Source organism: Aquila chrysaetos, chromosome 2, assembly GCF_900496995.4.
Source record: "Aquila chrysaetos chrysaetos chromosome 2, bAquChr1.4, whole genome shotgun sequence".
Lineage (NCBI taxonomy): Eukaryota > Metazoa > Chordata > Aves > Accipitriformes > Accipitridae > Aquila > Aquila chrysaetos.
In genome coordinates, this window is record NC_044005.1 from 53,805,765 (window position 1) to 53,820,081 (window position 14,317).

The 14,317-nt window shown below is 38.1% G+C and overlaps 1 protein-coding gene across 1 annotated transcript in view; it reads left to right on the top strand.

Moving 5' to 3' along the window:
- The window catches only part of TRDN (triadin), a 233,511-nt gene that overhangs the window by 192,295 nt on the left and 26,899 nt on the right, over nucleotides 1-14,317 (top strand). The window contains exons 28-33 of the mRNA XM_041119404.1: nucleotides 2,056-2,082; nucleotides 3,159-3,206; nucleotides 8,381-8,425; nucleotides 10,463-10,480; nucleotides 12,208-12,255; nucleotides 13,123-13,143. Coding sequence (XP_040975338.1) covers nucleotides 2,056-2,082; nucleotides 3,159-3,206; nucleotides 8,381-8,425; nucleotides 10,463-10,480; nucleotides 12,208-12,255; nucleotides 13,123-13,143 — 207 coding nt within the window. The remainder of the gene's footprint in view (nucleotides 1-2,055; nucleotides 2,083-3,158; nucleotides 3,207-8,380; nucleotides 8,426-10,462; nucleotides 10,481-12,207; nucleotides 12,256-13,122; nucleotides 13,144-14,317) is intronic.

Genomic DNA, 14,317 nt, shown 5'->3' on the forward strand with positions numbered 1-14,317 from the left:
GGCTGGGGTTTTAGGCAAAGCTCTGATTGATAGCAATAATCTCACTGTTCAAGCTCTGACTGGATACCAACTTATGAGTCTGGCTTATTAATACCTCCACAGAAAATATGGACAAGGGCAACAGAGATACTTTCCTAAACTTGAGAGACCAGACCTGGGCTGCATTCCTATTGCTTTAGACATTCTCCCTGACTCACGTTCACCAGCAGAAAAAGGGAAATAACTGCACTGGCTTCACTAGAAAATTAAGCCGTAATGGGTTTGTTTTGATTTTAGTGTTTTAAAATGAACTGCAGATCTGAGATAAGGATGCTATAAAAAAAGCTTGTTTGTAAAATTCATTAAGCAGTGCCAGTAAAGAGTCTTTAAATTAATACTGCTCATGTGTGGCCTAGCTCTGATCATTGTTGGTGGTCACTGAAATTGTTATGTGACACAATATTCTGTGATAGCAATATATGTCATTCTACCAGCCCCTGAAGTTGGCATTATTTTTTTCAATATTTGCCACGAATTTCCTTTTGGAAATTGAAATTCATAGCTAGATGAGCATATCTTGCTATGCCTTTTGACACAATACAAAATTAATTTCCTTTACAAATTTCAGACATATTTCATGGATACTTAATTACAATAGAATTTACCTAAGCTTACGACGTTTAGGGAACTATTTTTTGTGGGTTTCAGGGTGTTTAGGTAAAATAATTGAGCTTAGATTTACAAGAATGTTTTCTTATGCACATAAAAACAGCAAATGTGGCTTTGTCATAGGATCCCTGTTTATCTGCCGCTTCCTATTTCTGATTCCTCACTTCAGAGCAAGTATATACACTTAATTTCTATCTTTAGTCTGTATTACCCCCAAAAATGTTCTGTTATTTTTGCTTTGCTCTGCAAACCATCTCCGGTTCCTGTCTCCTTAAATGCACAGCAACAACTTGGATTAAATAGAGACTGGATACAAAATTGGAGCGGTTTTATACTGCAGGGAAAACAAGCAAAACATAAACCCATTTGCACAGCAGTTACTTTTTGCCTGGAGTGGGAGCTCAGTGAATCACAGCCCAGGAGCTCACAGCAGCAGAATTCTTGCTTGTGTTGCTGGACCTGCAAAGGCAGCTCATCCCCTGCACCGCTCCATCTCTTGGTGGATTATGCTCTTTCACATGCAGCCGACTGCTACGTGCAGGTGGTAGAGCCTTTATTCTCTTAAAAACAACAGCTGCCTTGCAAAAGTCAAGAAAGAAAAATCCAGCTGGTGGGCTGGGTCTTGGCATTTCAATTCCTTCTGTAGAACCAATGACGGTACCGGCTACAGCTCCCTGAGCTCTCGCTTGCCCTGAGAAATGTTCTCTTAAGGTCCATGGAAAGTATTAGCTCAGTTCTCACTTTTATCTCATCTGTTTTTTCTGGAAAAAAAAGTGGAAAATGAAATAGCACAAGCTTAGGAGCTGTGGCACTGAAATGCTGAGTCCTTTTGTTTAGATGTGCCCTAATTATGATAATTGCATTTCAAATACATTTTTCTGCTCTTTGGGTATCACTGAAAGTCATTGACATCACTAGGGCAGGTGCAATTGTCAGGGACTCTTACTCTCACATTTAGACTGCCCTAGATGTCATTTCCTCACCCGACCTAAAATTATTTGCCTGGCTTTGTCCAGTATTGGACAACTTATGGTCTGAATCTGGTCTCTTAGTGGGCGCTGAACTGAGCACCTCATTTAGCAAGGTAGTTGCCCCAGGTTTGATATATATGGTCGCCATTTAGTGAGGGCGACTCAGCCCAGCGAGGAGGCGCAGAGCCTTCCAGGAGTATTTGTATCAAACGTCAGCTAAATGAGGAATTTAGGATGCCTGCGTTCCTTAGCTAAGTGTCCCAGTTAGGTGTCTGGGGCGGATAGTATAAGTAAGGCAATGCTAGCTGTCGCACATTTTAATATAGATTTCACTGAGTGTTTATTTTGTGTGTCTACAAATGTCATGAATAAATGGATTAAATCTTGCATTACAGTCACAAAAATATTAAAATACACCTTTTTTGTTTACTTCTAGCTACCTCAGAGAAACCTCACGAACACAGTAAGTATAAAGAATATTATTACTTCAGCTTTTAGGAGGAAGGCGTTTCTTTATGTTGTCAAAGTTTTAGCAGCTTAAGATGGGATTCATCAACACAAGCTCACAGGAAATTTGACTTATGAAACTGGTTTTCAATGATGCTGTAACGCAGGACCAGGTGTATTTCACAGGTCCTAGTTTGCGTGGAAACCATTTTCCAATTCCGGCTGAGCTAAGACCCGCCTGTGCCCTCTGCCTCCGTGGCAGCTTCGCACTGGAAAAAAATCAAGGAGGACAGAGATGAGGAAGGGTCTGTGCAATTCCCTGGCTAGGGCTCTGATCCAGGGCTCTGCTCTAAGCAATAGAGAGATTTATCTCTTGGTATGCTGCAGCCCTCACCTGCTACATAATTTAGACATAGCTGCTATAAATCAGAATGAAATATATTTTTAACTTTCCTCTGAAATGCCATAGCTTTCTTTTTTCTGCCTCATAATGTCTGGGTTTGGATATCACGCTGTTCTTAAATAGCACAAAACTGCATACAGCTTGTATTTTAATACGGTGTAATATTTATTATTGTTACTGCCTCACAATATATCTATGGGATCCAGGCTAACAAAGAAATATGGAAGCTATTTTTTCTTTATGCGGTATACTGAACTTTTATTTGCCATTCTATATGAGACAACCCCACTTCTGTTGTAACAAAATACTTTCATGATTTCTATATTAAACATCAAGGAGAAATTTTCCATATAGAAGAGAGGTGATAGCAATCAAAATTAGTAGTAGAAACATTTCATAATTTTAGGAATTCTATGATATTGCTAAAAAACAAAACACATAATTGAATTTTGTGATTTCTTAAGCCACATTAAAAAGTAAAAAAAAATTCTTTGGCATTTTTTTTTAATTTTTAGGGAAAAAACTAATTAAATAGCTTATCTCAAGAAAGATGTTTATCAAAAATTCTTCTCAAGTCTAGTGTGAATATGTAGTGCAAAGTCATCTTTTAAAATCATAATGAGATTCTTTTATTTTTAAAATCTAAAAATTAAAAAGCCTTCTAATGGAGGGGTTCTTCTTATTTGCAGAGCATGAACGCATTAAACATGAAAAAGTTCTCTCTCAGACTAAGCCAGGTAGGTTTGGTAATTTAACTTCCAGTTACTCCAGGCTCCACTCAATAAGAAGATGTGTGGTTTGCAGAACTTGGAGACTTTCTTGAGCTAGGCACTGGTTTTTTCTTTGTGGCATTGGCTTTTCCAGAGTTTGAGAGAGGAACTAAAATGAGGGATAAATTTAACTAAAAGGATTCAGCTTTCCCAGTTTTTCATAGTTCCTGTGAGTTTCTCTCATTGATGCAGTACAGCTTAAAAAGCATTAGCAAAACCCATTTTCCAGAGTTTGGGGAAGGAGTTCTCTACTGCCCTTCAGTACATCAAAGAGGAATACTGGGAATTACCCCATCTCCGCTTTTTCAATAAACGAGTTGTTACATGAAGTGAGTCTGGTCCCCAAAAAGGAGCTACAATCTCAGCAGGTATATGATAGCTTGCACAGAGGCAGCCTCCAGTTTCTGAGTCTCAGAAGAACAGGAGCTGAAGAATTTAAAAAATTAATAAATAAATAAATAATAATCCTGGGCTGATTATGCACTTGAGTAAACTATAATAACCAGCGACAACTGGCTGTGGTGAGCAGGACAAGGTTCCCACTTTCAAACCAGGGCTTTGTGCCTCATCATGCTTTTTGAGGAGGAAGGCACTCAGGGATCCACACTTGGGTCTGGTGTGAAGAAACAAGACCAAGAGGATAAACTCACAGAAAACTCAGCTATTGGTTCTCTGCTTACATCACTCCTGAGTGATCTTACCAGATGCAGTGGGCACTGAAAAGCAAATATCAGCATCCCATCGACCTTTGCTGGCAGTGCTGCTGTTTGAACTTCACATAAAATGAAGTGCTCATGAATAAGTGATTGGATAAATTACCTAAAACCTAACATGTTCAATGTTAAGCAGGCAGCCTTTTTTTTCACTACCATTTTTTTCCTGAATTTTTTTTTGAAAGAAAACAATTTCTCCTATGCATTTACTATTTTTCTCATTTGTTTTTATAATACAATATTCTACTTGTAAGTTAAGTATTTCCATAGATATTTTGAGATGTCCTGCAAGCCTTGAGTAGCTGATTTAGTGAAGTTGTATTGCTGGTTTTGAGTCAACAGGGAAAAAAATCAAAGTTTCTCACTCCAGCCTTTGAAGACACAGAGGCCAAGCTTTTTTTTTTTTTTTTTTCCCTTGTTGATCACTTTGTGTATTAACAGCTAAGAGAGTGCTTCAGCCAGGAGGTGGGTGCAGGTGGGCTCGGTCAAGGCAGGAACATCCCAGTAAGGAAGCCACCCTACCCAGCTCTGTGCATCCTGGGAGGGGTCAGTGGTGGCCAAAGAGTGGGTTGCCTGGGCAGGTGGCACGACCACTCACCTTTCCTGCAAAATTAAATCAGTCCTGCTGCACAATCAGCCTGATCTCATCCTCATAGCAGCATAAAAATAAATTTCCTTGGTGAGGCATCTGCAAACATCAGAGCATCACATCACAAACCAGTACATTGGACTGATTAGGAGCTTACTCTACTCTAGTACAGTATATTCCAGACTACAGCCCTTGGAATTTAAATGCTTGAAGAAAAAAAAAAAAAGAAAAAAAAGGCTTGCTAAATTTCCTTTATCATAAAAGATCTATTCTCAGATGATTAATAGTTGCTTTGGAGAGCAGTGGCTGTTTTGAGTTTCAGTTGATGACTGGAAGTATTAATCTGCAAGCACTGGTGGTGATAGTGCTTCTGCCTGCTGTGTGCCAATGAGTGCTCTTGAGTTAGCAGACTGAATTATAAAAGCCTCGTTCCGTACAAAGCAGAGGCCTCCTTTTTCACCTTGATTCAGAGCAGCTTCAAACTATTATTCCTATGTCTCCCCGTCATCAGACTTGGAAGTATCACATGACTGAGAAACTAGAGAATTTCAGAAAATGTATTGATCCTATAGAGAAATGTTTGAATTAAAGAGTGTTTTGCATATGTGTGTTAGAGCAAGTAAAGCAAGAGAATTCATTCCTGATGTAATTCTTCTGAAACTGCCTGCAATACACAGAGAAATGTTTACAGCTTTATATTTTTCCATTTAAATTAGATTCATCAGGGAAAAAATGAATATTAATGCTTGTAGTGCTACAAAACTAGAGCTCTGCAGAGGAAAGAAATTCTCTCCAATGAAAGATTTCAGAACTTTAAACTTCAGGCTTATTCAAAATCAGAACAAAATCTGTATTTTTCTGAAATACTCACAAAAAAATTATTTTGGACTTTTTGTAGCTTTATGAGGTCATCAGAATTTCTTTTTTTTATTTTTTTGCCAGACTCCTCATGGTATAGGAAACAAAAAGTACACGAGAAATTGGAAATATTACTCCTGTTCTTGCCAAAATACTAGGTATTATCCTCATCAGATTTTTTTTCACTGCTTTTCTTCATACTGAATCTGGTGAACAGAAATGATTTTGTGAAGCTTCCTGACGTCTTGAAGCGTGTTCCCTCATAAAGAATGTTCTCCTTAAGTTTTAATAATCTACTTCTTCAGTTTTCCTTCTGGTTACAACTAATAGCTAGAAACTCAGAGAAAAAAGGCATACAGTCACGTCCTGGAGATCCGCCAGGAAACGCGTCAGGGTGTTCTCCAGTGGAATCAGCAGATCGATACTTGCTGTGTGGTTAGGTTGCAGAATAAGTAGGTGAATGAATACCAAAGAATTACTGTGTTTATTCCCAGAAAAATGCAAGTCCACAGGCCTGCCCAAGACACTCTGTTTTCAAGAATGAATTCAATTTGAAAAGAAATCCCTCCCATACTTTTAAATGGATCAGACATGCCATTCACTCACAGGCTTATTTGATCGACTTCTAGAGTTGCAGAGCAAACATTGCTGGAAATTCTCACCAGAATTAGAAAAAGCAAAAATACCTTATTTAGTGTTCAAAAAGGAAGTGATAACTTCCAAAGAAAGAGAAGCTCCAAACCTTCTGAGCTTTACTTGTCATTAATCCGGCAGATGGTATAGGGCCTATGTTTAAAGTCAGCATGCTGGGGGGTTTTGTGTATTGGTACATGGAAAACTTAATACCCCAGTCTAAATTAGTGAGATGCACTGTTATATGCTAAAGCTTATCTAAGAGCAGAATGAGGATACTTTATCTCAACAAGTTGCATCTTCAAGCTGCTGGTTGTGCTATAAAAACATTTCTAGCTTCACAGACAGCCATGAAATGGAGATGAGATTTTTTAATTCACTGCTTTCATAAGAAGCTGACAATAACAATAGCTGAGTAAGGGGGAAAAAAAGCCCTAAACTTAATACAAGTGAAGAGAAATTAAATCGCAACCTACCAGATGACAACTGAAACGCATAGCAATGCAGGGCTATATTTTATTTCCAAAGAATAGAAAAGATCAGTAACCATGGAGCTTTATTCCTCCCTGTATTTTCCCCCACCAGTACTGATTTTCTTCCAGAAACAAACAAACAAACAAACAAAAAAAAATCCCAGGCCAAACAAACAAACCCCAAACCACAATTGCTGTATGTTTCATGTCCATACTTGCACTGCAGCTTTGCTGGATGCTGCTGTGCTGTGGATGAGAAACATGGACTGTGCAGCAATGAGGCTGTTTCTCCATCTATTGACATATGATAAATATCTTTTTAGGCCTCTTTGGCAATCTCTGGGAATCTCAGAAAGCCAAGTTAAAAAGAAATCGGCACAGAGAAGATAAACCTGCTCTCTGCCCTCAGAAAAAAAAAAAACCTCTGGAAGTCACATGCTAAACTCAAAGGAAATGACATGTACGTTAAGACCGCTCAACAGTCTGCTCTTCTAAATACTGTACTAGCCGCATATTTAGTCAGAGTGCAGATTAGGATTTAGCATCCAAACTTGGACACTTGGGTTCCAGAGAAATAACCTCCACAGAAGAGCAGCAGTTCTTGAGGTTGACTGTTTCCAAGCAGCTTTGTGCACGCACAGATGGACTTCCCAGGAGGGTTTCTAGCCAACTGGTACTCAGATGAGTTAAATGGCTTCAGGGGACAAACCATCCCTGCCCGACCTGACCTCCACCCAGCCATTGCCAGCTCCAGCCTGATGCCTCGCAGAGGTCTGGGGGGAAAGGAAGGGGCCAGAGGCATGTGGCTGTAAACTGCTTCCATCAGCGAGAGCAAGGGGAAATATGTTCCAAACGCACCTTAAATATATTTAAAAAGAAAAGTCGTGATGTATGTGAATGTTGAAAAGTAGGGGTTAGGAAAGAGGTTTGATTTCGGGTATGGGAAAAGAGAACATGAGAGTAGAGCTATGAAAGGATCGGGAAGGGTGAAGTTCAAGTCAACCAAACTGGGCAAAGTAGGGATCTGAAAACAAACATCCCAATTCCCACCTGATTGGGCCATTGGGCAGTTAAGACAAACCCCACCTTATCAGAAAGCGTAGTCCCACCTCTGCCTCTGCCTGAAGCTTCATCCACCAGCTTACTTGGAGGAGACGCAGCTCAGGTCTGGTGGCCGATGTCGATATGGGTCCACATCATCCGAGAACTGTGCTGAGCAAAGCCCCAGGCAGCTTTTCTTAGGAGATTAGCAAAAGCTCAGGGCTGCTCTAAGGTTTAATGACAGATATCCAGCTGGGTCTAGGTAAGCTTGTCCAGTAGCAGGTGATATGAACTGGGATTCAGACTGGCACTGTCCCATGTGGATGTGCCTCTGCAAGTCAGTATGTGCTTGGGGGTCTCTGTACCTTTCTCATCTTCAGGGTGTAAACACACCTGGATACGTCCATTCATATTGGTGGTCAGGCAGTAACTAAGACAGTTCTCAGTGTTGTATAATACCCAACTTGAACTTAGACACTTAGGAAGGTGATGTTCACAAAGCTATAATAGTTGTATTATTAGAATACAGTTTCCACCTGAGTGTCTGCCTGAAAGACACTACCAGGTACGTGGCTGTTCTTTAGTGTCTGACACATTAGGCTCAGCAATTTTTTTTTTTTTCCATGGAGTATGATCTCACCATGCAGTCAGAACTCATAATATATATGTGCTGTTTTACAGTGCTACAATGGTATAGTGATGCTAAAGACATGCATTTATTTTGTCATGGTGAACCATATGTATAATATCACATACAGAAAAATTTTTCCAGTTATATGCACTTATGCTAACACAGTGTGAATTTCTAATTTTAATGCTGCTTTCACAATACAGAGGAGAAAATTAAACATCAAAAGACAACTCCCACTGAGAAGTCAGGTAGGAACAAGTCATTCTCTCCTGATTTATGGGGAGGAGGGGGAGAGGGGGTGTTAAACACTATTCAGTACTTACGTAGTACATTTGCATTGCAATCATTTTTTTACAGTATTTTGAAATATGTGACTGATAACACTTTTTTAGAGCAAATCCAGCAGAGTGGCAATTGCAGATACTGTTATAAGAACAGTCTTTCCGATGACAAAGACAGGTCAAGACGTTTCAGCTCTTGGTCTGCTTGCTCCATCCTCTCTGCCAGAGCTGGGCTAACGAAATGGGGTGTAGCTGTAAATCAGATCTCTGAAATGATCCCAAATATCCTTGTAAGGCATTGCTGTTTGTTTTTTTCAACCTCAGATCTTTCAAGCGAAATTACAGCTGAATTTACAGCACAGACACCAGTGCCCAAGTAGGGAGAGATGCAGGAGGATGAATCACCAGTTGGATTAGGAACTTGGATGGGTCTTAAACTGGCTTTCTCATGGGGAAAATATTTTTGGAACTAATCTCTACGTCTTTGGGTCTTTTCTATGATTTAGACCTTGTAGGTTTTGTAATAATAATGCTGACAGAAAAAATTCAAGTAATATTAACTGTTCTAGAATCCCTGAAGGGTCACCCAAGGAATTAGAACATTCTCATCATCATTGACAGTCAACACAAAGCTGTTTTGAAGGATTTTTCTAGATATCAACCTCTTGATTTCTACTGGGGGTCACCTCGGTCCAAACATAAAATTAAGGATTGCCAAATCTTGGGCAATGATGCCAATATCAGATTTTCATCTGAGATGATGATGATGATGATGATGATGATGATGAATATTTTCAATAAAATAAAATGCTGTCTTCTTTTAAGCTAAATGGTGCTTGTTACTACCTCATTTCTATTCTTATTTTGTATGTCTTCTCTGCAGTAGCAGAATAGATGTTGTACAGAAGAGTATGATCTGTCTCTAATTGTGAACATTCATATAATTTGTGGGTTTATATTGCTTTCTATAAGAACTCTCATGATAATCTATCATTTTACTATGAAGTGATGTTTTACAGCACTCTGTTTATCCAATAAGAATACTGTTTTGATAGTTTTTATCTGATCATAAACTGCTGTAGCTTGTTCAAAACCATATAAATTATGCTTCTGTTAGTAGATTTGGAGAAATTACTGCAAAATACTTCAATATATTTCTAACCTGAATGTTTAATGAGTTAGCAATTACTGACAGGCAAACAAGTCTGGAGAGGGAAGAAATGACATCTTTGAATTTATAGGATTTTCAAAGCTAAATTCACAATTTTGTTTTTAGAGTCACCTAAGTTTCACTCTGTGAGCAAAATCAGAAAGCTCAAACTGTGGTTTAGCAGTGGTTGGAAACAAAGCTGCCAGAAATATCATGACTTCTTTACTTTCTGTAAGATTTGTTAGAGTCATGTCCTTGCCGAGTCTTTTTCCTGTTTGTTGGAACCAAACTAAAAATGCAGTATTTCAGGTTGGCCAACTTAACATAAGCCACTACAGGAATAACTTGTAAGTTTTCAGATCAATACCTCTTGAGCTTGAAACAGGCAACTTCAAACAGTGGGTAAGTCATCCTGTCTTTTATAATGATATGAATTAGCCTCTGGAGATGACTAGTGCTCTCCTGACTAAAAGTATAGACCAATGTGTTCTCAGTGTTGCAAATGAGTTAAATCCCACCCTGTTGACTGGTGTGGTGCTACTTCTGACTTACACTGTTGCACAAGGAGAAATGGTCCTGGAATACATAAATGTGTTAATGTGCTAAATGAGAGGATACTCATTATTTCAGCAGGAGCTGATAGCTAGCGGGAGTTGCAAAGGTCTAAACATGTCAAAGCCTACCTGCATTTTAGGGGCCTGAATGCTGTGCACCTTTACATGAGTGGGGGAAGCTAAGAACAAGTGAGAACTGACTGCCATAAAAATATTTGAATCTTAGAAAGAAAAAAAAAGTAGAACCTCTTTTCTCTTTATATCTAAATATTACAATTTACTTTCTTTTGTCTTCTGTAGTCCAGGCAAAGCCAGCAAGTACGTGGTACCTACCTTATCAGAAAAAATCCTGTAAAATAGCTGGATATGTGTGGCTTTTTTGACTTTAACATACTGAAACTCTCCCTTAGTGATTTCTAGTTTTGCTTAAAATTATAGTGTCTTTATCACCATGCCTTCCATTACTTTCATTTAACATACTGTCTTGTCATTGCTATTTAAAAGTCCATTTGACATAACCAATTGCTTCAGTACAGGTGTCAACTCATTCTATACTTCCCGTATCACAATTCTCATCAAAAAAAATTAATATGGGAATGACAAGCTTTTAAAAAATCACTGTTAACAATTAGTTAGGTTGAATAAATAGTCCTGCTGAATTAAAAAAAAAAAAAAAAAAAAAAAAAGAAAGACATTATCACATTTTCTTTCTAATCATATATTATTTTAGTATAACTGCACCTAGAATTTTTCTCAGTCAAAAAGAACTGAAGAAAGAGTCCATATATTAACTTACCACACAGCCTGCTTGTTAACTTTCTATATATTTCATACCTTCAGCATGCAAGGTAAACTGCAAAAGTAAAAAAAATTATTCATTTAAATCCCCAAATACTACCATGCTCAAAAAAAGCCCAGATATGGGAAAAATATCACTCTCCACTGACATAAGTCTTAATTCACACCCCATAAAACTGTTTCCCATTTGAAATTCCCTATCTTGTCTTCATCTCAGTATTTCCTGGCATATATCTTCACCTGAAATCACAGTTGCTAGAAGTTCAATTATTCATCTAAGTAGCAGAAGGGCTGAGGCATATTGCCCTTTTTTTCAGGGGCTACTCACATTTTCAACATTTGCCACTTTACAGCCCACCCTTGTGTCCTTGTTGCTCAAAAAGAAACTGATGCACATTTTTTTAGCTGTAGGGAACATCACCTGGAAACAAGGCCAGCATAGCTGTCCATTGATTCCTCAGCTCTAAAATGCATTGTGGCCCCCATTTGCATGCATTTGGCATAGCTGCTGTTATGCTGGGAGATCTATGGTGTGGGGTTTTTTTCAATTCCTTTTAAGCAGGTGTGACTTTTGTATAAATTATGTAGTTCTAGACCTTGTTTTTAAAACAAAGCTTCATCTTTTCCATTTCCAGCAACCTAACAAAAATTCTCAATTTTTCCAGTAATAATTATGAAATAGAAAGGAGGGCAGGGGGTTAGGGGATGCATTGCCTACCAAGCAGTGCTAGTTCTCTAATTTTCCTCAGTTAGATATAATTTATTCATATGGAATAGGATGCATTCGAGACTTTGGGAATACAGCTCAAGTATGTCGGAATCAACAACATAAAGGTCGAGTGAATGGTTGCTGAGTTTGTTCTGTACTCTCCTTTCAAATAACAAAAATGGAGAGTAGATACAAATTACATTTCAGAAATGGAAGGGAGCCCCTATTAACTGATTTCTTCCTTAAGATACCTGCATAACTCTTAGTAACATTAACAGTAGCTGTATGTGTGGAGCTATGTGCAGTACTACTGAACTTCGCTATTTAGTAGCAGATCTCTCAGTGGATAATCTGTTAGTAACTAGCCATGTGTCTTTTTTCCAAAATAACAGCATGATGCAAGAGAAAATGAATGTTTATTCCTGAAAATATATATTAAATCCTTCTTAGTTAAAAAAAAAAAAAAAAAAAAAAAAGACGTACAAAATGTAACTTAGAAACATTATTGGAATTTTGTTATGCTGTTTCTTTTTTCTAGAGCATGAAGCAGTCAGACATGAAAAAGGTGTTCCACCTGTAAAACCAGGTAAGCACTCCTGCATTTTATGCATTCATTGCTTTTGAAACTGTTATTTAAAGAAATTGCAAAATGCAATTGTATATGACAAACATCAAAATCATGGCCCTGTGATCTATTTTGCTGCATAGAATGGCCTTGACATCTCATACCATAGCTAAGGTAGCACAGTACGTATTTGCAATGCCAGTTGTTTTCTGAAGTTATATATATCAAAGGTCAAATTTCTGCTTCTGTAATTCCACCGATGTCAAAGAGCTATGCCGGCAAAGAATTTGAACTGTTTTCTGAAAGTGCTTGCTTTAAATGGCTTCATTTTGCTAGTTATTCGTGGGCAGCTGCCACTTATTTGGACTTCACAGTCTTCCTGTATGAGTCAACTTCTCAGGACCAGCAATAGTTTCATTTTCATCCAGAACAGGTATTATATGATATACTATTCAGATCATGACCTGGCACTATCCATCATCTATGATAAATGTCTCTGCATATCATAGCTCCTATGCAGCCTCGCTTGTACAAGGTAGAGCAAAATTACTGCAGGAATAAGAAGCAGCACCGTTCCATTTCACTGTGAAGCAATCACCATGGGTTTAAAAAATGTCTCCTCCATGCTTCTTCGTGAAAGGAAATAAGTGAAGGGTTCAAATTCTGTGTTATTCATCTTTAACGCTAGCAAAGTAATTATCACGTGTAGAAGAGAACATCCCTATTATTATCCATCATTAGATTGTTACTAATTACTGTGAGATTACTAAAAATTATGTTTTGATATGCAGTTAATACATAGAACAAATAAAGCCATTCTCCGCCATAACAGTATTATACTGCGCCTGACTGTTCTGACCATTTTTCTTTCCTCTTTTTACTTCCCAGTCAAACTGAAAAACACTGCAAGTACGTGTCATGTCTTGTTTCCTATGGAGTATAAACCTTCTTTTCAGATGCATGTTGTCTCAATTTGCATTTTTGCAATTTTGTCATGCTAGATAATGCTATTTTCTTGCTTCTACTACAGATACTCTTGTACTCCATCTGCTTTCTAACAGCTGAACACACCAAAACTAAGTACATTTACAATTTAATTCTGTGAAACCACAACAGTCGAACTCTTCCTGCAATTTTTATTTTTTTATAAAAGTAAAGTAAATTATGCTAGTAGCATAATTGATGCTCTGGTGATTTTAGATGAGTGTAGACACATGATTTATCTTTATGCAAATATATTGTTTATTAAAAATAACAAAATGGCATGTAGCATAACTGAATTAGACAACCTTTTCATTACTTCTTTTACCACTTGGAAAGGACTTATTTCGTTAATTCACTAAGCACATTCTTGGCCTTGTTTCAATAATATTTTTTCCTACCTTAATAAAAAAAAAAAAAAAAAATTTAGGAAGAGAAAGGAGTATTTCCATTTTAGATGAGTTTTAAGGAGGATTCAAGGGGAATTTCTTGCATAACAAAGACTTCCACTGAAGTCACCAGATAAAGTCCTTGTTAAGGTCAGTAAGACTTCTGAATAAATAAAGACTGGGATCTATGCTTATTGTGGCAAGTCATTACACATTGCATACTGCAAATCATGATTAGACAACAATCAGAAGGACAGTGTTTACACTGCATGCTTTGAATTGTGAAAATGTTGAAGTACGGACCTTCGCAGATGCATTAGCTGTAGCCTCTTTAGCACGGGATCTCTGTTTTCTTTTTTGTACTGTGCCTGGCACATCAAGACCAAACACCATGTTATTCTGATGTAAAGTAATCTATGAAGAGTATCCAAAACCATGGCCAAGCCCCAGGAGATTCAGACCTCTTCCTGCTCCAGGTCAGAAGCTGACAACAAGGCAAGGCAAACTGATACCATTAAGCTTCCTAAATCAGTCTCTTATGTCAGGTGCTTGAAGTTAGAGAAGATGAATACCCACTCTTAAACACCTGTCAGAAGGCACAGTGCTATTCTGAACCCCAGCTCCAAAGGGATAAGGGGGAACACGAAGCATCTGAAATGTGCCAACACTGGTGGACCTCCTGCAGTCCTGAATTCTAGTGTTCAGTTTTCAAG